Below are 27036 nucleotides of genomic sequence, written 5' to 3'. Positions count from 1 at the left end.
ACTAACAGGAAGCTTCTCCATAGACCACATCACAGCTCTCCTGTATCTGCCAAGTTCTGTTGGCACCGCTTGAGCAATAGGATTTTGGAAACCCCGCCTCAAGACTCCCTTTTCAAAGACTATGCCCAGTTCCTTTCTGGGAGGAAAAAGACTTGATGGTTAAACCTCATTCTTTCTGTGGCAGAGGCGGGAGATCATTTCCTTTGCTTTGCTTCAGCACACTCAGTTATCAGTTGGAAGCTGCCTCATGACCAACCAACCTTCCATTGGGTTTCTGAGACTAAATCATATGGGAAGAGATTGCCCACCTTTCTCTCTCAGAATTACTGGTGGATTTGAATCACCAAAGGGTTGTAGCCTTTGGGATAGCAGCTCAAATGTCTGTGGACTCTGACACTGGGAGCTCCCTTAGTGCCCTCCGCTGTGCCATTCCCGCTTGCCTCTACTCGTGGCAGACATCACCAATTGATTGTAGCACACATTTCTTCTAAGTCTCGATCTGATCTTAGAATCCATCTTAATAACAGTTTTCTAGACCACCACTGCCAATGTACTAGTCCTGGAAGTTCCTTCCTTTACCTGAATTTCAGGTTCCCCTTTTGTATTAGGAAGGCTTGGAGTACACGGGTCCTGGTTCTCAGTGATTCCTATTCCTAGACCATTGGAAAGGAAGCTCTGCCTAGGTGCTGTGGTACTCTGTGTTTTTGGACGATAGCTCCTCACCACTGTCTGTTTTCCTAAAGAAATGGGTGAATGGTGAGACCATGGGAGTATCTTGAAAAGTTGTCAGGCCTTTCTGATGCCCCTCGGGCAGGGCGACTCTGGAGGGTTGGAACATACATACTTTACCTGGAAGAGACCTTGGGGATGAGCAGCTTCTCATTTTACCGCTGAGGCCCCGGGCTCACGTCAGCTCTGCCCAGTGCGTGACCCCGTGCTCTAGTGCACATTGTCCGTAAGCTCCTTATTTGGTGTACACAGGGCTTCTCCTTCGCATGCTCTGGAACTTCCATGGGACAAGGCCAAGGGGACAGTCAGCAAAGGAGAAGACTTGGATACAAACTGCACTCCTGGGACCAGCTCAATATTTGTCCCTTCTGGAGGCTGATTTCCATGGGATTGTGTCAAGCCCAGAAATGTCCTAGAAGCTTGGAACTGCCTGCCTTCAGTTCGTGTTACCACCTCACCAAGTAATGAAACCCTCCCCAGTGTTTTTTGTTAAGGACTATTTGCATGGCTCTGGGGCATCATTTCCTCTCAGTGTGTGCCTCTCAGTTACAGGAATGTTTCTTTTTGGGGTTATTTCCTCAGCCGATAGGTTAGCCACCGTCCCTTTCTGACTAAGCATCCCCTTCTGCTGTCTTCACTGTGCTCTCTGTGAGGAGAGACGTGTGGAGCCCTCTCAGCCGTGCCGCTGTGGCTTCCAGGCAGCACAGACCTGCGAGGAGCTGCCTCTTCTGTGGCTGCTTCACCCAGATGGTTGGGAGGTGGCTGAGGCTGCCTGGCGCCCTGAAGCATCGGCCTGTGAGTGTGGCCCCAGGAGCTGGCGATCCCCCTGCCTCTTTCTGCCGCTGCTGTGTTCTGAAGCCCAATGACTGTTCTTGTTTTCCATTAAACTGAATTTTATCAGACTTTCCTTCTGCTTTTATTCTTATTTTGATTCTTTTTCCCTGCAGCTGACAGCAAAGGCCTCAAAGAGCTCCTTTTCTTCCAGCTCTTTTTACTGGATTAGCCATTTTAAAATTAGTTTCTAGTTTTCTCCCCTTATTTTTTTTTATGGTGGTAAAAATACATATAATAAAAACCTTGCTAATTGAACTTTTTCTCCATGTGCAATTCAGCAATGCTAATTACATTAATCCCACTGTGTAACCATCACCACTTTTCTGTCATTATTAACATACTCCATGCTTCCTCAAAAATGCCTCCCTCTTGCCCCTTCCCTAACATCCCCGGGAACCACTTACGTCTCTACATTCTCCTCATCATATATCCATGATATCATGCAATATTTGTCCTTTAGTGAGGGTTCACTATACTCAGCATAATGTTTTTAACAGTTCATCCATGTTGCAGATGTCATTTCTTCTATTAATACTGCTTATCCATTCATCTGCTGAGAAACATTTAGATTGTTCTACTCCATTGGCCGGGAGCTCTTTTGGCTTAGTGGTAAGACATTGTACTGCTGCCCCAAAGGCACTCGGTTCAAATCCACCAGCTGCTCTTCAGTGAGAAAGATGGGTAATCTCCTCCTATGTAATTTACAGCCTCTGAAAAGCTACTGGACTGTCAGCTGTCCAGTAGTTTTCTGACTCCATGATACACTACAACAAGAAACACTTTGGCTGCTCTGTGAACAGCACTGCAGTGAACAACAGGTGCCTGCTGTATTCTTGTCTTCACTTCTTTTGGGTAGAGACCTAGGATTGGGACTTCAGGTCATATTCTGTGCTTAAATTTTTGAGGAACTGCCAAACAGTTTTCACAGCAGCTGTGTCATTTTGTATTCCTAGCAGCAAATGAGAGCTCTAATTTCTCCACATCTTCCCCAACATCTGTTTTGAAAGTGATTTTTCTCCTCATTTTGTTACATTTCTCTCACTGTACTCAGTGTTCAGGGGGTGTGGGAAGGCGGGAGTCTGGCATAAGTTACGTCATCTCCAACTTCATTTTCTCCTGGGGCTTCCCCTCCTCCCAAAGGAGGGAGCCAGTGCATTGTGTCCAGGGTAAAAGTACCAACTGAGAATCAGGCGAACATTTGAATTCTGGCTCTGCCACCTGCTAGCTGCATTGCGTGAGGTAAGTTACTCAGCCTTTCTGTGCTGGCGTTTGCTCATTTTTAACAATTAGACCTGTGATGAATTATCATCACAATATTATAACAATATTATCTATTGCCTTGGGCTGCTGAGAAGAGGAAATAAGTTAATAAATGTAAAAAGTTTCAAGAATTCCTGGCACTTACCTAGAAAGGAAAAAGGTAGCTGGCTGAGCCAGACTTTCCCTGCGCCTTTCTTTTTCCTGAGTTCTGGAATGTTCAATGGGCAGGGACTGAAGGCCTTCATCATTTCTTCACCCCTTCACTTTGTACAGAGCCCTTGAGTGACATAAATGGTCAGCATGCTTGGTTGAGAACCAGGGTTGCACGTGTTGAGGAGAGATGTCTAAAGGAAGTAAGTGCAGGCGGTCTTCTTCCAAGAATCCAGCCATTGTGAGTGGGGTGCAGCACAGTGGTCCTCTGATCACACAAGGCTGTTGTGAGCTGGAATTGGCTCAGCTTGGTGCTAACTTGCTTCCCTTTCTGCCTGCCTATCTGCCCGAGCAGCATTATAATATTGGGGTGCATGGTATAAGAGCAGTCAACGGGGGTGTCATTACTTGAGAAAAAGAAAAACCTTTGTCCACTACTCGCATCCCTGCAAACAGCCTCTGCTTTGGCCCCAGCCCTTCTCTCTAGCCTGTTTCTAGAGCCCTGAGTCAAGTGGCCCTAATTCAAAATGCACTTGGAGGGGGTGGGGCAGCAGCAGCCAGGGTTCAGTGTTGTTTGAATAAAACAGGGCAATGTGAATTTGGGGCTTTCTGTATCAACATGCCCATTTCCCCTGATTGGGCCTTTTCTGTATAAGGAGCTGTCTTTTCAGTTCAATTCCTATGATTAGACTCTCAGCGGTGGTGCGGTTGTTCGCTCCCAGAATGATATGCTTTGCTTTAGTTTTGAAACTTATTTACAGAAAGAAAAAGCCAACCTGCTTGTCCTGCAGTGGCTCTTGGATTCTCTGGCATGTTATTGTTGTTGGTGCCATCAAGTCAAGTACAACCCGCAGTGACCTCAGCAGCAGCAGCTCAGAGCCCTGTCCTGTGCTGTGCCATCCTCACACTTCCTGACACACTTGAGCCCATTGCGGCCTTCACTGTATCAGTCCACCTGGTTGAGGGTCTTCCTCTTCATTGTCTGCCCTCCACCTTTCCGAGCATGACGTCCCTTTCCAAGGAACTGCCTGTCCTAGCAACGTGCCTGAATTAGGTGAGAAGAAGCTTTATTCTTTTTGCCTCCCAGGAGCACTCTAGTGCACTTTCCCCAAGACATATTTGTTTGTCCTTTTGCCAATCCGTGGGATACTCAGCACTCTTCTCCAGCACTGTACCTCAGAAACATCCATTCTTCAGTTATCCTTATTCTCTGTCCAGCTCTCAGATGGATAGCATGATTGTTGTTGTTATGTGCTGTCGAGTCGACTACAAACTCACAGCGACCCTGGGAACAATAGCTCTGAATGCTGGCCTGTATGGAGCCACTCTCACCGTCTCTGACCCACTTGCCCCCATGGCCACGGCCACTGTGTCAGTATTCTCAAGGCTGGAGTGGGTGAATGACTGCCATGGAGTTCAGGGGCTGCTTACACTGCTTGATGCTGTTGTTATTGTGTACTGTCAAGTCAGAATTGACTCACAGCTGACCCTCTCACAGGTTTTCAGAGGCAATAAGTCACATGAGAGGGCATTGTCTGTGTTTCCCTTGTGAAGGACCTGGTGGATTTGAACCACATGCTTTTGGGTTGGCAGTGCAATTCCTTACCCGTGGGCCACCAGAGCCCTCATACCGCTGGGATCAGAGGATTGAGGGCTTAAGCTCGGGCTCCAAATTGTGTGACTGGACACATAACTCCTTTCTCTTGTCACAGCTTCCTGTCCCCCAGATGGAGTATTCCTAGTAATAACTAGATCCAACTGGTAGGTGGATGAGAAGAAATTGTGATAATGGAAGCACTTAGCACACTGCTGGCATGTGGGACATGCCCAGTAAATTTAGCTGCTAATATTATTACTAATTAATTAATACTAATGGTTATCGTTGGCCACATTGTATTTTTGTTTAACAGCTTTGTTGAAGTATCATTTACATACCATACGACTTACTTGTTTTAAGCTTGTGATTCCAAGGGTGCTTAGCCATTGGCAAAGCTGTGGCCACACTCTGCATGGTCTCGGGAAGATGCCTCTGGCCTGCTTGCCTTAGGACCCCGCTGCCTTTGTCAGCCTGGGGTGGCCCTCTGCTGCTTCTGTCTAAATAGATGCTCCTTTCTGGACATTTCGTCTAAGTGGAAGCTCGGTGACTTTTCACAGTTACTTCTCCACTCAGAGACACGTGGAGTGTAAGTCTGTTTTTCAGATGAGTAAACTGAGTCTGAGCAGTTCTGGGAAATGCTCATGGGCTAAATGGAGAGGTTCCATCTGTGGAACGGACCAAGAAATGGGCTTCAAAGCAGGCCATGTGCTTGAGAAGACAGCCTGGAGGATTTGGGAAGACATGAATTCTGGCAGAAATATCAGCAAGCCTCAGTCCCCATTTCGCATTGAGCTGCAGAGGGCCTCAGAACCCTACAAATTGATCAAGGTTCACCCTTTGTGTTGCTGTCACCAGCCCTGTGATCTCCTGGGCATTCTGGGCCCAGGATTGGCCCTTCCCTGAACTGGGCACAATCAGAGGTCCTTAGTTGTCCTAACGGGAGGACTGGGAGACCCCTCCCTTGCTCCCCTCTCCGCTCCCCAACTCCATTGTACTCAGGTGTGAATTGACATGTGGAAGTTCTTCCTCTGTGGTTGAAGGGTCTGAACGTGGACAGTGCAGCCGTCTGTCCTGTTGCATTCACCTCCACAGGCAGCCCACTTCGGCTGTGTCATTTCCTCATCTGTTCATGGGTGGCAGCCCATGTTCCTGCTTCATAAATGTCAGAAAGTACCTACATAATGTTCAGCACTCAGTGCAGGCTTGTAGGCAGCTTTTGTGTCAGCTAAGAAACGAAATCCTAGTCAGTTGAGCCTGGTCAGGGGAGGGAGCCAGGCAGGTTCCCCAGCTGCCCTCTCCTCAGCCAGCCCCTGCCCTTGGGCTTCTTTTGTCTGTGCCCTGAGGACCCCAGCTGACAAGAGCTGGGAATTAGCAGGCAGGGGCTCTAGGCACCTCCCGCTGGGTTTAATCTGAGCTGGCAGTGGCTACGTCCTCCCCAACTGAAGGGCCCCCCGTAATGCGAAGCCCCCCAGGGGAGCAGGCACCCTCTCTCTGGGAGGGAGTTCTGGAAGGCGCCCCATGCTGAGCTGGGTGTCTCAGCTCCTGAGGTGAGGTGGCAGCTGGGAGAGGCTGACTCGGAGCTGGAGCCTGAGAGAGCAGCACCCAGCTAGACGGAGCTCAGCGGAAGCACACTGGCCTTAGCAGGCTGGGCCTGGGGGCCTGCGTCCAGGCTCAGGGCCGGCAGCAAGGGACCCCTGGAGACCCTTGAAGTCAGACCTTGCCATCTGTTTAGTCCTTGGCTTTGAGCTGGGATGTCAGAAGCAGCTGCAGAGAATCTCGGGGTCTGAGAACCCGGGTAGGTGCCGTGCCTTTTGGGTTGTGTATGTCACTGTGTGTGTACTTGAGTGTTTGTGAATGTGTGTGTGAGTGTGTCTTTGTGAATGTCAGCAGATATGTGTGAGTGCGTGTGACAGTATGCATGTGCCTGTGTGTTTACATTTGTGTGAGTGAAACTTGAACGGGAGTTCTGGCTGAATGTGTATGTGAGTGGGTGTGTGTGCACGTGGTGTGTGACTGCATACATGTGTGTGTGTGTGAGTGTGTGAGTGAAGCTTGAGTGTGTGTCTTTGTGTGTGTGTGTGTGGTTTGCACGTGATTGTCACTGTGATGGTGAATGACTTTGTGCATGTGCGTGCGTGTAAACAGTAGGAGTGCTAGATGGTGTAGTGTGTAGGGGGTTTGCATGTGAGCGTGGGAATGAGTGTGAGCTCGTGTGTGCACGTGTATCAGCCGGTCCCCGTGTGCCTTTCCTTCCTGGGGCCGTGAGAAGCCAAGTGCCCTGAGATTGGAGTCTTCGATCCTCTTCGTTCATCATTAAGTTTTAAATCCCCCCTTGATGAGAACCCAGCCCAGGCTGCCTGGGCTTGTCCCCGGCCGCGTCACGGGAACTGGGCTGCCGCTATCTGCTGTCTCGTGTGCTTTTGTTTCCCCACTGACAGCCAGCACTTGGGTTGGTTTTCGCTGAGGCTGGACAGACCGGCCGGTGTGGGTGGAGCAGTCCTGTCCCGGGGGACGGTGGCCACTGTGAGAGGGAGACCTTACACACCTGCCGTGCATATCCAAGGGGGCCTGGATTGCAAGCTGTGACACCCATGTCCTTTCTCACTCTCTGATCACGGTCCCCTCATCAGTTGATGTCTAAGGGTCCTGAGTGAACCCGGAACCAGTAGAAACAAAGAAACCGGACTCCTGTGTATAGTGTGACCAGGAGACATTCGGACGCTTTGCCTACCTTGTGCCACCTCTGTGCCAGCTGTCGTGTACCCATGACCTTGCACCTCGCATCCTGTCGGCAGTACAGTTTCTGGCTTTACCAGTCCCCTGCCCCCCAAGAAAGGAGTGCATTGTGTCCAGATTTATCCCAGTGCAACTTTATGTTTTTGTTTATTTTTGCCAGTTTCTCCCAGTCCCCCCAAGGACCAGGTGAGGATCTTTCCCCCAGAATTAGAAGCCGGGAGGGATACTGGCTTCCACGTCCTGACTGGATAGTAGAACCTGCCCTCCTTTTGACCTCTGATTTCAGAGGTGATTTCCAGTGACTCTGTCCAGGCTGACCAGCCCCTGCCCCATTTTGGCCCCCTTCCACTTCAGAGAGGCAGCCGAGGGCCCCGCCTCCTGGTGGGGTGGTTCCTGCACCTGAGAAGGTGAAGTGCAGGGGGTGCCGAGGCATTTCCCCCTCTGTTGTCTGGGAGGTGCTGCCCTGGCTTCCAGTCCTCTCTGAGGGCACACCCTTCCCCACGCCGTCTGCAGCCGCTGGCCAGCCTCTCCGCACGCTCTGCTGAGACTCCAGCTCCTTCCTTGTTTCTCTGTGGCTCTGGGAATTGCCTCTAATCTCTGCTCTGCCTCTCCCCTGCAGATGGTGATGACGACCCACAACTCTCCTGGGTGGCCTCATCTCCCTCCAGCAAGGATGTTGCGTCACCCACGCAGATGATCGGAGATGGGTGTGACCTGGGTCTCGGCGAGGAGGAAGGGGGCACGGGGCTGCCGTACCCTTGCCAGTTCTGTGACAAGTCCTTCATCCGCCTGAGCTACTTGAAGAGGCACGAGCAGATCCACAGCGACAAGCTGCCGTTCAAGTGCACCTACTGCAGCCGCCTCTTCAAGCACAAGAGGAGCCGCGACCGGCACATCAAGCTGCACACGGGCGACAAGAAGTACCACTGTCACGAGTGCGAGGCGGCCTTCTCGCGCAGCGACCACCTCAAGATCCACCTGAAGACGCACAGCTCCAGCAAGCCCTTCAAGTGCACCGTGTGCAAGCGCGGCTTCTCCTCCACCAGCTCGCTGCAGAGTCACATGCAGGCCCACAAGAAGAACAAGGAGCACCTGGCCAAGTCGGAGAAGGAGGCGAAGAAGGACGACTTCATGTGTGACTACTGCGAGGAGACCTTCAGTCAGACGGAGGAGCTGGAGAAGCACGTGCTCACCCGGCACCCCCAGCTCTCGGAGAAGGCAGACCTGCAGTGCATCCACTGCCCCGAGGTCTTCGTCGACGAGAACACGCTGCTCACCCACATTCACCAAGCCCATGCCAACAAGAAACACAAGTGCCCCATGTGCCCCGAGCAGTTCTCCTCGGTGGAGGAGGTCTACTGTCACCTGGACAGTCACCGGCAGCCGGACTCCAGCAACCACAGCATCAGCCCCGACCCCGTGCTGGGCAGCGTGGCCTCCATGAGCAGCGCCACGCCTGACTCCAGCGCGTCCGTGGAGCGCGGTTCCACCCCAGACTCCACCCTGAAACCGCTGCGGGGTCAGAAGAAGATGAGGGATGATGGGCAGGGCTGGTCCAAGGTCGTCTACAGTTGCCCCTATTGCTCCAAGCGGGACTTTAACAGCCTGGCCGTGCTGGAGATCCACCTGAAGACCATCCACGCCGATAAACCCCAGCAGAGCCACACGTGCCAGATCTGCCTGGACTCCATGCCCACCCTCTACAACCTCAACGAGCACGTCCGCAAGCTGCACAAGAACCACGCCTACCCCGTGATGCAGTTCGGCAACATCTCTGCCTTCCACTGCAATTACTGTCCTGAGATGTTTGCAGACATCAACAGCCTCCAGGAGCACATACGTGTCTCCCACTGTGGCCCCAATGCCAACCCCCCCGACGGCAACAACGCCTTCTTCTGCAATCAGTGCTCCATGGGCTTCCTCACTGAGTCCTCCCTCACCGAGCACATCCAGCAGGCCCACTGCAGCGTTGGCAGCACTAAGCTCGAGTCCCCGGTCGTGCAGCCTTCCCAGTCCTTCATGGAGGTTTACTCCTGTCCCTACTGTACCAACTCCCCTATCTTCGGCTCTATCCTCAAGCTCACCAAGCACATCAAGGAGAACCACAAGAACATTCCGCTAGCCCACAGCAAGAAGTCCAAGACAGAGCAGAGCCCGGTCTCCTCGGATGTGGAGGTGTCCTCCCCGAAGAGGCAGAGGCTCTCCGCGAGTGCCAACTCCATCTCCAACGGCGAGTACCCCTGCAACCAGTGCGACCTCAAGTTCTCCAACTTCGAGAGCTTCCAGACCCACCTGAAGCTGCACTTGGAGCTTCTCCTGCGGAAGCAGGCCTGCCCCCAGTGCAAAGAGGACTTTGACTCCCAGGAGTCCCTCCTGCAGCACCTGACGGTGCATTACATGACCACGTCCACGCACTACATGTGTGAAAGCTGCGACAAGCAGTTCTCCTCCGTGGATGACCTGCAGAAGCACCTGCTGGACATGCACACCTTTGTGCTCTACCACTGTACCCTGTGCCAGGAGGTCTTCGACTCCAAGGTGTCCATCCAGGTGCACTTGGCCGTGAAGCACAGCAACGAGAAGAAGATGTACCGGTGCACGGCCTGCAACTGGGACTTCCGGAAGGAGGCCGACCTGCAGATGCACGTCAAGCACAGCCATCTGGGCAACCCCGCCAAGGCCCACAAGTGCATCTTCTGCGGAGAGACCTTCAGCACGGAGGTGGAGCTGCAGTGCCACATCACCACCCACAGCAAGAAGTACAACTGCAAGTTCTGCAGCAAGGCCTTCCACGCCATCATCCTGCTGGAGAAGCACCTACGGGAGAAACACTGTGTGTTCGATGCGGCCGCTGAGAACGGCACCGCCAACGGGGTGCCCCCTGCGACCCCCAAGAAGGCTGAGCCCGCCGATCTTCAGGGGATGCTGCTCAAGAACCCCGAGGCCCCCAACAGCCACGAGGCCAGCGAGGACGACGTGGACGCGTCGGAGCCCATGTACGGCTGTGACATTTGCGGGGCGGCTTACACCATGGAGGTGCTGCTGCAGAACCACCGGCTGCGGGACCACAACATCAGGCCAGGCGAAGACGACGGCTCGCGCAAGAAGGCCGAGTTCATCAAGGGCAGCCACAAATGCAACATCTGCTCTCGGACTTTCTTCTCGGAGAACGGGCTCCGGGAGCATCTGCAGACGCACCGGGGCCCCGCCAAGCACTACATGTGTCCCATCTGCGGGGAGCGCTTCCCCTCGCTGCTGACGCTCACCGAGCACAAGGTGACCCACAGCAAGAGCCTGGACACGGGCACCTGTCGCATCTGCAAGATGCCCCTGCAGAGCGAGGAGGAGTTCATCGAGCACTGCCAGATGCACCCTGACCTGCGCAACTCACTCACCGGCTTCCGCTGCGTGGTCTGCATGCAGACCGTCACCTCCACGCTCGAGCTCAAGATCCACGGCACCTTCCACATGCAGAAGCTGGCGGGCAGCTCGGCTGCGTCCTCCCCCAACGGCCAGGGCCTGCAGAAGCTCTACAAGTGTGCCCTGTGCCTCAAGGAGTTCCGCAGCAAGCAGGACCTGATGAAGCTTGATGTCAACGGGCTGCCCTACGGCCTCTGTGCCGGCTGCATGGCCCGCAGTGCCAATGGACAGGTGGGTGGCCTGGCCCCGCCGGAGCCCGCAGACCGGCCTTGCACCGGCCTCCGCTGCCCCGAGTGTAGTGTCAAGTTTGAGAGTCCCGAGGACTTGGAGAGTCACATGCAGGTGGACCACCGTGACCTCACGCCCGAGACCAGCGGCCCAAGGAAAGGAGCCCAGACGTCACCAGTGCCCCGGGTAAGTGTGTCCTGCCCAGTGCTCCACCAGCTCTCCAAGGAGCTGAAAAGCTTGAACTCTGCATTTCTGGATAGCATTCCAGAGCAGAGGGACGCAGTCCCCTCCTGAAGTGCTGGGGCTGAACTATATGCCCTGCACAGACTCCCAGAGTTGTCATTTGCCTTTTGGGCTGTGTGACATCACTTATGTTAATTCTCTCTCTGGGCCTCAGTTAAAAAGGGTTCATCTGTGACTAGGAGATAACATAAGTAATTAGTTGACTTAGCGACCAGATGCCAGAAAGGGCCCAGTGCAGGAGCTGACACGTAGCCATGATGGCTGTCATCCCCTCTGTTGATGTGGTGTGGACCAGTTCACTCCGTTACCAAGTCTCCTTGGGCAAGTCACTTAGCCTCTCCGGGCTTCAGATCCCTATCTTCTTTTGACAATTCAAGGAGATAATATTTATATACAGGGCTTAGAATATTGTGGCATTTTAGTAAGGGCTCAATCAAGCGATGATTACCAGCTGATGTTAACATCAATATCATCATTATTGTAAGTGCAGTTGCCGGCGCGGGGAAGGGCCCTGGAAATGGTTCCAATTGCTGTTATTATTGATTGATTCATTCATTAGTCGTTCATCATATTTGTCTTGAGCACCCATTATGTTTGGGGGTGCCTGGGGAACCAAGAAGCAGCAGAAATGAATCCTGCCTAAGGGTTCCATGAAGCAACGGGGATCCCCGGGTCTCTGAGCACTGCACCTCAGTGATGTGGGGAGGCCCTGGCCTCTGTTGGACCTGCAGGGGTGGAGAGGTACCAGGCTGGAACCTGCCCAGCGCCCCCCTGCCATGGCTCTTGACTGTCGGACAGGCCAGATCTGGAGATTCTTGTTGAGCTTGTGTTGCCTGCTTCCAGGCTGAGGAGGCGCCAGCTGCATCTCAGGCATGCCTGACGCCAGGGGCTGCTCCTGGCACCACTGTTGAGGAGGCAGGGTCTGGGGAAAGACCACCCAGCACGGCGCTCTTGGGTATTTGTTGAGAGTGTTTGGCCTCGGATCAGGGCCTGGCATCACAGCCTGGGACTCTGGGGTTTGTAGAGACAAGTGGAAGAAGAATGTAGGACAGGATAAGAGAGTGGAGGGAAAACCCTGCAGCCCTGTGTTCTAGATGGGTACACTGAGGCCTTGTGAGCAGGAAGAAATACCTGTGACAGAGGATGGAGCCCTCCCTGGGGTCGGGGGCCAGATACCACGCCTCAATTCAAAGAGAGCAGAAGCACCTTCGAAGGGCTGTCCCCACCCCCCACCTGCCGCAAGGCCTCCTTATTATTGTTTGGGATCTTAAACGAGAGTCCTGTGGTACCTCCTTGAGAGGTCCCTGCTGCCCAGCGCTGCCCCTTCAAAGCTATTTTAGAAGCAGATCACCAGGTATTTCTTCTGCAGTGCCTCTAAGAAGATGCTAATCGTCATCTTTGCAGTTAGCAGCTGAGCCTAGTAACTGGATCCCTGAGGGCACACTTCACAGAAGAGGAGACTGAGGCAACGGAACTGCTCAGTGGCTTGCTGCATGCCTCCAAATTTCAGGAGGTTGAAGAGGGATAGGAGCAGGGCAGGGTCTGGTGCCCAGCACACGCTCCTGGCTAGTGCTGTACCAGGCAAATTGGTGCCCTAGCCCACATGGTTGCAGTACTGAGGGCCGCTTGAGGGAGGACGAGGAGCTCTGAGAGCACTCCAACCCTACCTCTCTCTCTGCTCTAAGGTTCCTGAAGACAGAAATGCTGCATCCAGGGCCCAGAGTTTTGGGCTGTTTGAGTTGTCTCTTGCCCATTTTGATTTTTAAATTTTTGTTGTTGTTGTTTATTGTGACTTGAAAGCAAATTATTTTTCATTTAACCATTCATATGCATTTTGTACATTAACCTCATTTACAATACCCATAATGTAGTCGCACTTTTCCCATTTCCTCTCTGTGATTCCGATTTCCATTAATCCTCTCAGACTTCTCTGTCTTTATGATATTGTCCTGATAATTCCCCTTACTAGATAATGCCTTTCCCTTCACCTGTCTTAATATGTGCTCATTATCTATTTACTAATTTTCACTCCTGACTCCTTCCTCTCCCATTCAAGAATTATTCCAGCTGTGTGTAAACCTTACCTTTGTAATGTTGTTGTTGTTGTTGCTGTACCATAAAGTCAGAACTGACCCATAGCTGACCCTGTGGCGAGTTTTCAGAGGCAGTTAATCACACGGAAAGAAATTGCCCATCCTTCACCCAAGAAGCAGCTGGTAGCCTCGAACTGCGTGCCTTTGGGATTGCAGCACAGCTTCTTGCCATGAGACCATCAGAGCTCTGCTTTTGTATAGCCATAGTCGTATACAGTATTTGTCCATTTTTTACTAACTTATTTAACTTAATGTCCTTTGGGATGCATCCATAATATGCAGTATTTAATAAATTCTTTGTTGTTTTTGGTGTTGTATAGTACTCTATTGTGTGAATGTACCATAGTTTCTCTATCCATTTGTCCGTTGATAAACACTTGGTTTGTACCAATCTGGCACTAGGTACTGCTTCTTAAAGCTTCTGAAGTAGCTGGTGTTGTAAAGAATGAAAGTGATCAACTGCTAACTCAAAGGTTAAAGCCTTGAGTTCATCCACCTGGAAGTACCGCAAAAGGAAAACCGGACAGTCGGCTGAGAAGTTGACCCTTGAAACTCCTGTGGAACACAGCATTACTGTGACATGTGTGGGGTCGCAATTAAATCAACCAGGGTTAAACCAAGGGCAGCTGTTTCCTTAAACCCCTGTTCTTGTGAGGTGCTGAGTTGATCTTGGACTCACAGAAGCCCAGTGTGACAGGATAGAACTGCCTCATAGGGAGCTGCGGTGGCCTAGTGGCAGGAAGCTGCACTGCAATCCCTAAGGCACACGGTTCAAATCCACCAGCTGCTCTGTGAGAGAAGGATGGGCAGTTTCTTCCTGTGTGATTAACTCCCTCTGAAAACCCAATGGAGGGTCGGTTATGGGTCGATTCTGACTCGACGGTACACAGCAACAATCTCTGCAGGAGATCACCAGATCTTTCTCTCAAAGAGTTATTTGAGGGTGTGTGTGGAGTCTTTCTTTTAGGAGCCAAATATTTAACCCACTGCACCAGTAAGACTCATCTTAAAACTCTTACTACTCTTGTAGCATCTCCATGGCAACAACCTAGAAGGTAGGAAATGGCCTGTGTTGGAGATCTAGGCTCAGAGAGGTGAGGCCTTAGGTTCAGGGACACACAGCTGTGCGAAGCCGTTGAGGGATTCAAATGTGTGGGGCCTTGTTTTCTGAGGGCTGACAGACTTCCCTTGTCCTGCCCTCAGGCCTCCTGAGAGGAAGTGAGGGGAAAGTCACATTACTGAGTGCCTTGAGGCCTGAGCAGATGGGCCATCACAGAAAGGAACCAGACAAAGCCCAGGTAGCTCCCCTCACCCCCCACGGGGCCCTGCCCCCTGTCTGGGCACGCCCCGGGGCAGGGGCCCAGCTGTCTGCCAGCCTAGCCCCTCCTCTCCCAGGACTCACTCATGGAAGAGCGGACTCTGGGGACTGCGTGGGGGCTTGGGGGCTGGCAGCCTGGGACCCTCGGGAGGGTATCCATAGCAACTAGCTCTCAGAGGACTGGGTTCCTGTGGGGCTGAGGCTGCTGTTGGTTGGAGCATGAAGCTCTGAGTTTCTGCCTCCTCCTTTTCTATGTTTATGGGTAATAACAGCCTCACCTCAAGTGCAGGTCTGTGGGCAGACATGGCCCTACATCATGTCGTGGGAGTTTCGCTCTGGTTTCCTCACCCAAATGATACCTGTTTTACAGCTCGAAAAACAGCTCTCCAGCTGAGGGCCGCACCCTGATCCCAGTAGCCCTCTGGCACCTTAGACTGGGACTGGCCGGGAGGTCTGGTGGCCAGCATGGCATCTCAGATGCCAGTCTCTGATCGCCTGCCTGCAAGCTGCGTCGGTAACCTCACCTCCGGAAATGCCACTTGCAGGGCGACGCTGAATCCCGCCAGTGGGAGCCGGTCTAAGGATGCTTGGCACATAATGGTGCTCAGTGAGCATTAGCTGTGACCAGGATCCTGCAGGTTCCACAGCTAAAGCCACTACCTCCCTACTCTCTGTCCCTTCGTGAAGGACTGTCTGGTTCTTCTCGCCCTCTCTTTCCTGTCTCTGCGTTCCCAGATAGGCTCTTCTTCTGTCCTGGGACTCCCCTCAAGTTGTTTTGAACAGTGTGAGGGAGACTTCTTCTGGTCACGGACCCTAGATCTCAGCTGTAGGGAAGCCAAGCCTAGACCAGGAAAGAGGACTGTGGTGGAAGAGGTACTTTGAAAGCCCAATTCTGTAATTATGTCTTTCCTCAGTGGCTGAAGCTCACAGGGAGGAGGGGAAGCCGTGCAGGATGGGGTGTTAGAGGGAAGGCTAGTGGATCCCAAGGGTCGTGCAGGAGGGAGACAGAAGGATGAATGAGGGGAAGGTGAGGGAAAGGCCTACCCCACTCCTCCTCTGGACCTATGTCCCACCTGCCTGAGAGGCCAGAAAGTTCAGGTCCTGTTCTCAGCTCACATCAAGTCTGGAAAGCGACATCTCTGTGGGTGTCTGGGGCTGACCTTGTTGCTTGGGCATCTGTGAGTTTATTTAAGAGTGAGGCATGTGAGTTCAGGGCTTTCAGTGAGACCCCTGAGACTGAAGGGTTCATCCTAGGGGTTCATCCTAGGGGATGAACTTGGCTATGAGCTTGTGGGTCTGGAAGGCACCTGCACTTGTCTTTGAATGTGGCAAGTACAGTCTGTGAGCAGGTAGCTGAGTGTTAGGGTGCCTGTGAGGGTATGTGCGTCAGTGGTGAGTGGGACTGAGTGTGTGTAAGGATGCACGTGTATGTGCTTGTACGCCTGTGTGTGGGTCTTACAGCCCAGCTCTGTGTGCATCTGAGTGAGTGAGCACCCATGATTTTCTAGGCTCCACTGCTCCCCCAGCCCTGACCACCTGGACTATTGCCCCACCAGGAAGAGCCCACTCGGGGCAGCCTTTCCACCTCCACAGTGAGCCCACTTCACTCATCTGCCGCTAGGAAGAGCTAGGAAAACCCTCTCAGTCCAGGGCTGTTCTCACATGCATCTGAACTATGTGTGGCTGGGGTCTCCCCACCCACACAGATCCGTGATTGGAGCATGTGTTCCTTCCTCTTTAACCCTGACCATAGCTCACACCCTCTTTTTCCCTCACACCATCCTCCTAAAGGGGGTAGCAGTCCTTATCCTACAAATCTTCCTAGGGCATTGTCAGAAAGGACGCCTGGAATGCATGGCTTTCATTCATTCATCCATGTGTTCAAACACCAAGCACCCTTACATCTGCTGGTAATGTGTGCACATACATTTGTGTACCAGCCTTTTCTTTATGTTGTTGTTGTTGTGTGCTGTCAAGTTGCGTGCGACTCATCGCAAACCTATGTACAACAGCCCTAAACCCTGCTCTGTCCTGTGCCAATCTCACTGTCTCTGACACTCCTATCCCCATTACCCCAGTCACTGAATCAGTCCACCTCATTGAGGGTCTTCCTCTCCTCCTCTGTCCCTCCACCCTCCCAAGCATGACGTCCCTCTCCAAGGACCAATCCCTCTTTGCAGGATGTCCAGAGTACGTCAGATTAAGCTTCAGAATCCTTGCCTCCAAGGAGCAGCCTAGTTTAACCTTCTCCAGGATGAACGTGTTCATTTTCTTAGCAGTCCATGGTATATTTAATACTCTTCTCCAGCACCGCAGCTCAAAGGCATCAACTCTCCTTCTATAATACCTAGTTATTGCTCTTTGATGCATAGCAAGTCATAGCAAAGACCTTGGCCTGTATTAGGTGCACCTTAGTCTCCAGAGTGACACCATTGCTCTTCATTACTCTGGAAAGGTCCCTAATAGGAGACTTTCCCATTGCAATACATCTTTTAATTTCCTGGATGCTGGTGCCAAGACTGTTGGCTGTGGAGCCAAGCAAACTAAAGCTGTTAACAATCTTAATCTCTTCACCATCCATCCTGATGCTGCCAGTTGGCCCAGTGGTGAGAATCTTTGTTTTCTTGACACTGAGCCTCAATCCATATTGAAGGCTGCAGTCCTTGACCTTCTGCAGAAAGAAGATTCTCTTCAGGTTCTCCTCAGTTTCAGCAAGCAGGGTTGTGTCATCTGCATAAAGCAGATTGTTGATGAATCTTCCTCCAGTCCTGATGCCACATTCCTCCTCATAGAGCCCAGCTTCTCGGATAATCTGTTCTGACTATAGATTGAAAAGATATGGAGATAGGACACATCCCTGGCATACACCCTTCCTAACTTTGAACCAAGCAGTGTTTCCTAAACTTTTTTTTTTCGTGTGAGTGAAAGTTTAAAGGGCAAATTTGTTCAACACAATATTAATACTATATTTTTGTAACATTAACGACAATCTTCATATTGTAATCAATAATCCTCCCACTTTATCCCTGTGCACTCCATTTCCACTCTTCCTTCTTTCCTATCTGCTCTTGCCCACTGAGCTTTAACCTGTGGAAACGCTGCCTTTTGAGCTTGCGTTGTTGTGGGGCATGTGTTCCTCCCTGGTGTAATCTCCGAGGCTTATGTGTTGTATAGCTAGAAGTTGAGTCACCTTGGTGATTTCAGATCCACATTTGAAGGGTCATGAAGGGCTGCAGACTTGGAGATCCCTCCAGTCTCTTGTTAGGCCAGTAAGCATGGTCTATTTTATATTGCATTGTGTTCCATATTTTTCTCCCATTCGATGCAATACCCAGACCCACTGCCCTCAAGTTAATTCCGACACGTAGCGATCCTCCTGCAGGCTGTAAATCTCCGTGGAAGAAGATTTCACCTCTTTCTCACTTAGAGCCACGGGTGGATTTGAACTGCTGAATGAGCTTGGCCTCTTGATCAGCAAGCACAACACGCAATGGACTGCCCTTGCAGAGTTCCCGCCTGTTCTATGAAGCAGATAAAAACTTAACAATGTCAACTTGATTCTGACTCATAGTGACCTTCCCTTGGGTTTTCAAGGCTGTAAATGTTAATGGGGAGAGGCCGACTGTGCTTTTCCCTCAGAGCTGCTGGTGGATTCAAACTGCTGGAAACATATGACCTCTGGTTAACAACGGAGCACACGACCGAGTGTCCCAGCTGACCCTCTATTGTAATTCTTACTCAGAGTGGGTAATGGCGGCTGGGTACCATCTAGTTCTTCTGGTCTCAGTTTGTAGAGACTGGTGTTCATTGGTCCTTTAGTCCTTTGTTCTACTCCTCTTTGATTTTCTTCCCTCTTTTTTCTCTGACTGGGAAGAGAACCCCTACAGAAAGAAAGAGAGAGAGAGGAGAGAGAGAGAGAGAAGAGAAGAGCAGAGGGGAGGGGAGGGAAGGAGAGGGACCCACAGCCAGAGTCCTTCCTGAAAACTGGCAGAAGCTCTCCTGTCTGGAGTTTGGTTTTGTACCTACTCCGGCTTATGTTTTTAGAGAGTGAGAACCATTCTCTGGAGCTTTGAAACTCCTGATGTTGTTGTTGATTGCTATTGACTCAATCAGGACTCATAGCAACTCTATGAACAAAAGCCTGAAGCTTTTCTATAACTATTATCATTTATCAAAATTCATAGAGTTTCCAGAGACATGTTGTTTAGGAAGTGGATGCCACTCCTGCTTCCAAATCTGTCTTAAACTGGGAGCTCCACCAAACATTGTCCACCATGGATAACCATTATGGCATTTGATACCCCAGTGACACAGGCTCAGCATCACAGCAACCAAAGGTTACCTCAGTACAGCATATTGACAGAAAAGTGCTGAACCACTTAGAAGAATGTTCCTTCAAAATATAATAACAACTGACTTTTAAATACAAAGACCCTCTCCAGAGGTCTTGTTGACTCTAAACATCAGGCTTAAATGAAAAACAAACAAAAAACCCCAAAACAAACAAACAAACAAACAAACAAACAAACTAATTTAGTATATTTTTGTTGTTATGTGCTGTTGAGTCATTATTTTCCCCTCCTCCCACCCAACCCAGTGCATCTGCTGACTGTTCTCTCTGTGTGTAAGCCTCCTGTGGGATCACTTGGACGATGCATACTCAGGGCACATGAGCACCTCGGCCTAATGGCTCAGAGGTGGATAAGTGGGTGGGAGGATAGTTCAGTGAATTAATGGGTGTTGAATGGGTAGATAGACAGATGGGTAGATAGATGTCTGGATAGGCTGGAAGATGGCCAGCAGAAAAATGGGTAGGTGGGTGAATGGGTGAATGTGTGGAGTATACAGATACAGGCGTGGGTAGACTGGTGCTTGAGTAGACAGGGGTGGGTAGATGGATGAGTAGAAAGAATGATAGCTGGGTGGAGAGATGAACAGGTGGATGGAGGAACTATAGATGGTTTGGAGTCACAGTAAGCAAGCTAACCTCGCCTCACTTCTTGTGTGTGGTTCTGACGTATTTACCCACCTTGGGACGGGACAGTTCCCCAGATACAACAGGAGAACATCCCTCATGGAACCTGATAATCCCACACAAGGTACAAGGTATTAGAGCTGAGTTCAGAGGGAGGTGAGACGGGGATGGCCCGTGAGACCCGAGAGGGGGCAGAGCTGTTTTGGGAAATTCGACCCAGCCCCTTCAGAAACGTTGGCTTTCTGCACTTCTCTGCCTTCTAACTCCCTAACTCCTTTGTTTTTTATTTCCAAACAGAAAAAGACATACCAGTGCATCAAGTGCCAGATGACATTCGAAAGTGAGAGAGAGATCCAAATCCACGTTGCCAACCACATGATTGGTAAGAGAGCGTTTCCTCCCCGCCATGCTGCGGCTCCTCATTGGGTTTTGAAATTTGCAGTTCCAATCATCCAGCTTTTAGGGCGAAGGATGGAGCTGTTGCTGCTGCTTCTGAGACATTTCAAATGGGACTAAAAATGTCAAGAGCCAGGGCGCTTTAACCATCTGAACCTTCTTGTCGCAGCTCCACTCACATTACAATCAGAATTTTGACAATCTCTTCCATTTCCAAGCATAAATTTCCCTCCATTTCTGAAAAGAAATGCTTTCCAGTTGTCAAGCACTCAGGGGCAATTATGCTTCAATTTCGTATGTCATGACATTGAATAGATTTAACCACTCACAGTTCCCCACTAAGTGTGGTGAATTCCTTAGACACATTGTCAAAACGGAATGCTTATGAAGTTATTTAGGTGCTTTTTCTATTCCTCTTCCTGTGGTATTGGACTTGGGAAGAGTCAGCCGTTCCAGAAGGAAATCTTTCAGAGTGCCCTAGTTTTCATTATTTTTCATAGGTGAATGTGGTGTCTTTGGTACTTGAGGGCCCCTCAAGTAAGACACAGAGGTTTGAAACGGCAAGGTTGACCCAGGAGTTGGGGAGCGGGGTTTGACCTGAAAGGCCTTAGGGAGCTCTGAGGTCTTGATGTTCTGGACCTTTGATTGATACGTGATCACCTTATCTAAATCTGAGCAGTGACATTTCAGTCATGGGCTCATTGTCCTGATTTGTATTTCATTCTCTGATTTCTGTAACATGCCATTATGGCCTTAACGATAGCCGTGCCACCTGAGATATGGTTTGTAAGACCTCTTACTGTATACATTCATCCAAGTCATGTAAGTGTACAGCGTGATGAATTCTCATGAGCCAATCGTGTCTGTGTACCCAACACTCATGAGCCAGACACACCTTTACTGTGTTCCATAAGTTCTTCCTTTAGACCCTTCCTAGCTACTGTCCCTGCCGAAAAAGTGAACCCCTTTTTGATGTCTAAGAACATAATTTGCCTGTTGTGACTGTTATATAAATACTTGTAAGGTGTAGATCCCTTTGGGTCTTGCAAATTTCTCTCATTCACACTATTGGCCTGTAGATGGAAATGGTTTCTTCTCTCTGTTGTGTAATATTCCCTGGTGTGAATATGCCAATCTTTATCTGTCCTACACTTGGTGGGCATTTGGCTAATTTCCATTTTGGACTCATTTCAAATAATTTTGTTAAGAACTGTTTTATGCATGCCTCTTGGTGTACGTCTGTGCATGTGAGTTTAAGGAGGCTCTTTCTAGGAGTGGAATTGCATGGAGTTTGTGTATGTTTAGCTTTAGTCACTGAATCTACTCTGACTTTGTTGTTGTTAGGTACCAGTGGGTCGAAACTGACCCATAGCAGTCTGTTTTCCAAAGCAGTAAATCACATGGGAGGAGACTGGCTATCTTGTGGAAAAACTGGTGGATTGGAACCATGTTCCTTTTGTTTGGGAGTGTAATTCTTTACCGCTAAACCAACAGAGCCTCTACTTTAGGCAAATTTATATATAGTAGGACACAGTGTTGTCTAGTCCTATGACAGCCTCGTGATTGCCAGCTCGTCCATTCTTACAGCTGCTTTGACAGTCCTCTCCACTGAGGGTCTCTGTTTGTTCTCCTCAGCTGCCACCTTCAACTAATACAATAAATTCTAGAAATTTTTCTCTCCTGATGACAGGCCCAAGGTGAGCAAGTTGTGCAGAGTTCTATCACGAGCTATAAGGTTTTCAGTAGGTTGCCAGCTTTCTTCCGAGTTTGTTTTCCTCTGAAATATGTCATCTAGAGGTGGCCTTGTTGGTATCTGAAATATCATTAGAATAACTTCTAACATTATAGCAACATGTTAGCCACCACAGTACAGCAAAGTAACAAACAAGCATTAGTCAGCTATAATACTAGGTGCTGTCAAGTTGATTGTAACTCATAGCAGCCTATCTCTGTGCTACAGAATGAATTTATGCCTGATACTGTGTCATTCTCATAACCCCTTCCCCTGCCTGATCCTGTGCTATTCTCATATCCTTCCCCCTCCCCGTGTGTAAGCCTGTTATTGCTGCCACTGTTTGAGTCTATCTCACTGAGCACTTTTCTCTTTGATGGTGGCCCTCTACGTTACCAAACATACTATCTTTCTCAAGAGATTGACCCCTGTTAATAAAAAGTATAGTCAAGGAAGTCTCATGATCCTTGCTTACAAAAAGTCTCCTACTAATGTTCTTCTAAGCAAAGATAAGAAGGAACATCCTGGCTGCAATTCCATATTCTTCGACATTAGACATCATTACAATACAAAGGTATGACTATTTCTTTCGTCTTCTTATTCACAGTCCAACTTTCACATGCATATGAAGCAATTGAAAAATGCCAAGGGTTTTCACTTTAGTCTTTAAAGGGTTATTGTTGTTCTTTAGTACTTTCAAGAAGTTCTTGGCAATCGGTTTTTGTCCATTGCAATACACCGTTTGATTTCTTCTCCGTTGCCGCCATGGACATTGATTATGGATCCAAGTAAAATGAAGTCCTTGGTATTGTCAGTCTTGATGTTGTTTATCAGTTGAGTTGTGAGGGGTTTTGTTTTCTTTGGGTTTAGGTGGAATACATACCGACAGCTATAGCCTTTAAGCACCATCAGCAAGTGTTTAAAATCTCCCTCATTTTCTGCAAGTTAGGTTGTGTTGTCTGCATACTGCAGGTTGTTAAGAAATCTTTCTCCAATCCTAATGTTGAGTCCTTCATCATATAGTCTAGCATCCTGGATTGTTTACTCAGCCTGTGAATTGCTTTGGTCAAAGTATACAACAATGACACACACTTTTCCTGATTTTAAACCATGTAGAACATTGTTCTGTTTGAACCATCACTTCTTGGATGATGTTGAGTTTATGTAGGAGAATGATTGATTAAATGCTCTTGGATTTCCATTCTTTGCGATATTACTCAAAACTTATTATGATTCAAATACTCAGTGCCATTACATGGTCATTAAAACACAGGTAAACATCTTTCTGGGATTCTCTGCTTCTGGTCAAGCTCTATCTGATCATCCACAGCCCTTTATTCCAAATAAAGGACTCTTCTGAATCCAGTTTGAATTTCTGCCAGTTCACTGTTCATTTGCTACTGCAGCTATTTTAAGTTATTTTCAATAAGATTTTACTGTGTATGTTATTTCTGATATTATTCATGATATTTTTGTGACTAATTATATTATTCTATTATTTATGCATTCTATTGGATCACCTCTTTTTGGAACGTGCACCAATATGGATCTCTTCCAGTCAATTGACAAGGTAGCTGATTTCCAAATTTCTTGGCATAGATTAGGAATACCTCCAAACAAAGGTTGATTCCGTTGTTGAAACATCACACTTGGTATTCCATTAGGTCTCAGAGTCTCATTTTCCCAACACTGCTCTCAGTATAGCTTAGAATTTTCCTTGAGTATCACTGGCCTTTGTACTCTGTATCCTGTACTCTGTACTTTGTTCTCTGTATTCCTTCAGTCTCCTTTTGATGCTTCTTTGTAAAAAAAATATTTTACCCATAATTTCTTTCAGTATTTTAACTTAAGGCTTGAGTTCTTCTTTCAGTTAGTTCAGTTTGAGAAATGCTGAATGTATTCTTCCCTTTTGAATTTCTAATTCCTATGGCTTTGCACCTTTCTTTAGGACACTTTGTTTTCTTGAGCTGCATCATTTTTTCCATTCATTTTAGTACTCTACACCAGAGCATTGCAGCATCTTTTTCTTTGTTTAATTGTGATGGAATGACAGTTTGTAAAACAGATTGGTTTTCCATTCAGCCATTAATACACCTTTTATAACATTAATTACAACACAGTGTAATTGCACTCTTCCCTCTCCTTTCTTATTATTCTCATGTCCATGAATTCTTCTGTTTCCCCCCTTCCTGCCTTCTTGGCTTTATCCTTGGGTAAATGCTGCTCTTTTGTCTTCATGTAGTTGGTTATCTAAAGAGTGAGCACCTCCATGTGGTCACCTTTGAGGGCTGAAGGACATCATACTCGGAAAGACGGGGGTCAGTGAAAGAGAGGGAGACCCCCAATGAGACGGATTGATACGGTGACTGCAGCAATGGGCTTGAGTGTTTCAGAGATGGTGAGGACGGCACAGGACAGGGCAGGGTTCACCATGGCTGTTCAGAGGGTCACTATGAGTTGTACTCGACTTGATGGCACTGACCACCACCAGCAATTGTTTGTTGAAAGGTGGGCCATGAGGGTGAATTTTGTTGCAGGTTTAAAGTGTGTCTAAGGGTCATGATCGTGGGGATTCCACCACTCCCTTTTGGATCAGTAAATGTAGCCGTTTTTATGGGGTTTATGTTGTTGTCCCACATTTTATTCCCCTCTATCTAAGTTATTCTACTGTAACCTCTTTTATGAGTGGTTAACAATGCAACTACCCTCTTGTTCTTCTCTCCCCTTGGTTGTGGAAGTTGAGATTTGAGTCATTAATTTATCCATTTGTCCTTTTGATTAAATGTTTTTATACATCTTTGCTTATCTTCCTTTTTTTTTTTGTTTCAACCTGCTTCTTAAATAGCTACCCTCAGGCTTTAACGACTCCATCAAGTTCTTTTCTGACAAGCGTTTTGCTTGCTTTCCTTCTCCTATATTTTTAATGGCCGTTTGCATTATTCGTGTGTTGTATCCTTGATGTCATCCCACAACTCATCTTGTCTTCAGTCATTAGTGTTTAGTGCATCAAATCTTTTCTTGAGATCGTCTCTAAATTCAAACAGGATAAACTCAAAGTTTGATTCTCATCAACTTGTTTTCATAGCACCAACTGAGAATCAGTTTCATAGTTAGCCTGTGCTCTGGGTCTTAAGATACCTGAACTTCTCCACTTGTCTCTTTCCGTTGATGTGGTAAACTTAAGGGAGCTTTGGTGGCTTAGTGGGTAAAGAGTTGCATTTCCAACCCAAAGACAGGTAGTTCAAATGCCCCAGCTGCAATGAGAGAGAAAGATGGGCCCTCTCTTCCCATGTCACTTACAGCCACTGAACATCTCCTGGAAGGTCAGCTATGAGCTGGTCCTGACTTGATGGCAACAACAAACAGCAAGTCAGCTTGATCCCTGTGTGTTTCATCATGTGAGGTACACATACATGATCACTGTTTTGTTTTGGTTTATTTAATGGTATTGGCAATGAGTAAGTCAGATAAAAGGCTATCACGTGATCTCTGGCTTTTGTTTCTCTGTCACCAAGGTCTTACTTCCTTCCAACTTCTACATCCCAATCAGCCATCATTCTTAATGCATTTTGATTATGTTCTCGGTCAGTTTAAAAATGCAGAAGTTGGTAGAGCTCAGTGTTTTTCATCTTTGGCGTTGGCTAGTGCATCAATTTGAATGATAGTCATTATTAACAGATTTTTCCTTGTTTATATCTGGGTATGATGTTATACAGATAGTATATAGATAACTTTACACTTCAGGATAGATGTTGAAATAGTCTTTTTTGATGACTCTTTGCTTCTATTCCTATTCAGTCTGACATTTCCAGCACCTCCTTGTGGTGGCGCTTTGTGTTATTTGTTGGCCTGATAACCACAGCATTGTGCTTTGAACTTACCAGGTACTCTATGGGAGAAAAATGAGATATTTCCTCCTCTTAAGATTTACAGCCTCAGGAAACAGATGGGAGGTTGCCCTGACTTAATATCAACGTGACGGCAGTGAGCTTTTGGATGTAGTAGAGACTAAGAGTTTCCCAAAGTGTTTATACCAAATTATACTTCCTCCAGAAGTTTATGAGAGGGGTTTCTTTGTCTTTTTGTTTTCCTTTGTCATTCTCTTTTATATGGAATGAGTGGTTATGAAGGCTCTTTTATAGAAAATAACTGCTCAGTTTCCCGTCTAGCTATGTTAAAACCCTGCTCAGTGGGTTTAGCACCTAGTATCTTAGCTCTTCCCTCTTCTGGGCATCTTTTACCACCCTAAATCAGTCCTGTGCAGGTGTTGACCCCATCTGTGTAGGTGGTGGGTCTGCCCAGCAGGCTAGGGAGAGGAGGAACCAGGAGGGACGAGGGGTTCCTGGGAGTTCATTCTGCTAGGGAGATTGATGGACTTTTAATTTCTTGTGTTTGAATGCCTCTGCTGATGTATAACAAGAAACGGTTCCCTGTCAGTCATGGGCCGCTCCGCGTGCTTTCCCCGGTGTGTCAGGGAGGTGAAGATGAAGATATCTAAAAATGTTTGCCTTTGTAGCAGGTGTTAATGCACACTCCTGTTTGTAAGCGTGGAGAGCGAGAGCCTGGCTAATTGGACCACAGTGATTTCAAAGGTGGATTTCTTCCCCCCACCCCCTTCCCCTTCCACCTTTCGCTTTGTTCATGGTCTGGAAGCAGCACGGCCTCAGATAGAGGATGAGGGAGGGGGCTGCTTACAGCTCAAGTTGTGGGAGAGGAGGGAGGAGGGCTTGGCAGGCCCCTGGCCCTGGTGGGAGCTTCGGTGGCAGGCAGCTCTCTGGTGACTGGACAGAGCCCCTCATCGACTCCTGTTCTGCGGTGCTGCGAGCTTTCCAGGACATGTGGGCGTCAGAGGCCTGGGGAGCCAGGCAGCAAGAAGCTTTGGTCTCCAAGGCTCAGATTTCAATGCAGGTGAGATTTTTATACAGTCACAGACATCTTTACATGTGACCATGAAACCTGGGGCTGGGCTTCTAGAGTAACCAGACCTTGTGCGGGAGGGCGTCTCCTCTCCCCAATCCTATCTCCTTGCCCTCATCTATTTGTTCTCCGTGGCCTCATGAATGCAATCTCTTAGAGAACGTTTATGAAGCACCTACTGTGTGCTTACAGCTGTGGGGTCTCTTTGAGGTAATGGAGGTGTATGAGGCCATGGCCTCTGCACTCAGAGAGCTTACAACATTCTTTTTCTTTTTTTAAACTTAAATTTATTATTAATTTCAGTAAAAATTTACAGAGACTTTGGATTTCCATTCAATCACTGTTGCACTTTTCTCCCGTCTCAACCCTCTCCGCTAGTACAGTACCCTCTTGGAAAAGTAAAAGAAA

The 27036-nt window shown here is 48.7% G+C and overlaps 1 protein-coding gene across 1 annotated transcript in view; it reads left to right on the top strand.

Annotated features, from left to right (window-relative positions):
• The window catches only part of ZNF423 (zinc finger protein 423), a 291741-nt gene that overhangs the window by 105320 nt on the left and 159385 nt on the right, over nucleotides 1-27036 (top strand). The window contains exons 2-3 of the mRNA XM_006882506.1: nucleotides 7926-11140; nucleotides 19881-19965. Of these exons, the coding sequence (XP_006882568.1) occupies nucleotides 7926-11140; nucleotides 19881-19965 (3300 nt within the window). The remainder of the gene's footprint in view (nucleotides 1-7925; nucleotides 11141-19880; nucleotides 19966-27036) is intronic.

The sequence above is a fragment of the Elephantulus edwardii genome, unplaced genomic scaffold (assembly GCF_000299155.1).
Source record: "Elephantulus edwardii isolate Elephantulus edwardi_28Jun2011 unplaced genomic scaffold, EleEdw1.0 scaffold00021, whole genome shotgun sequence".
Classification (NCBI taxonomy): domain Eukaryota; kingdom Metazoa; phylum Chordata; class Mammalia; order Macroscelidea; family Macroscelididae; genus Elephantulus; species Elephantulus edwardii.
Note: the sequence above shows the minus strand (reverse complement) of the source record. Positions and strands in the feature narration are given on the sequence as shown.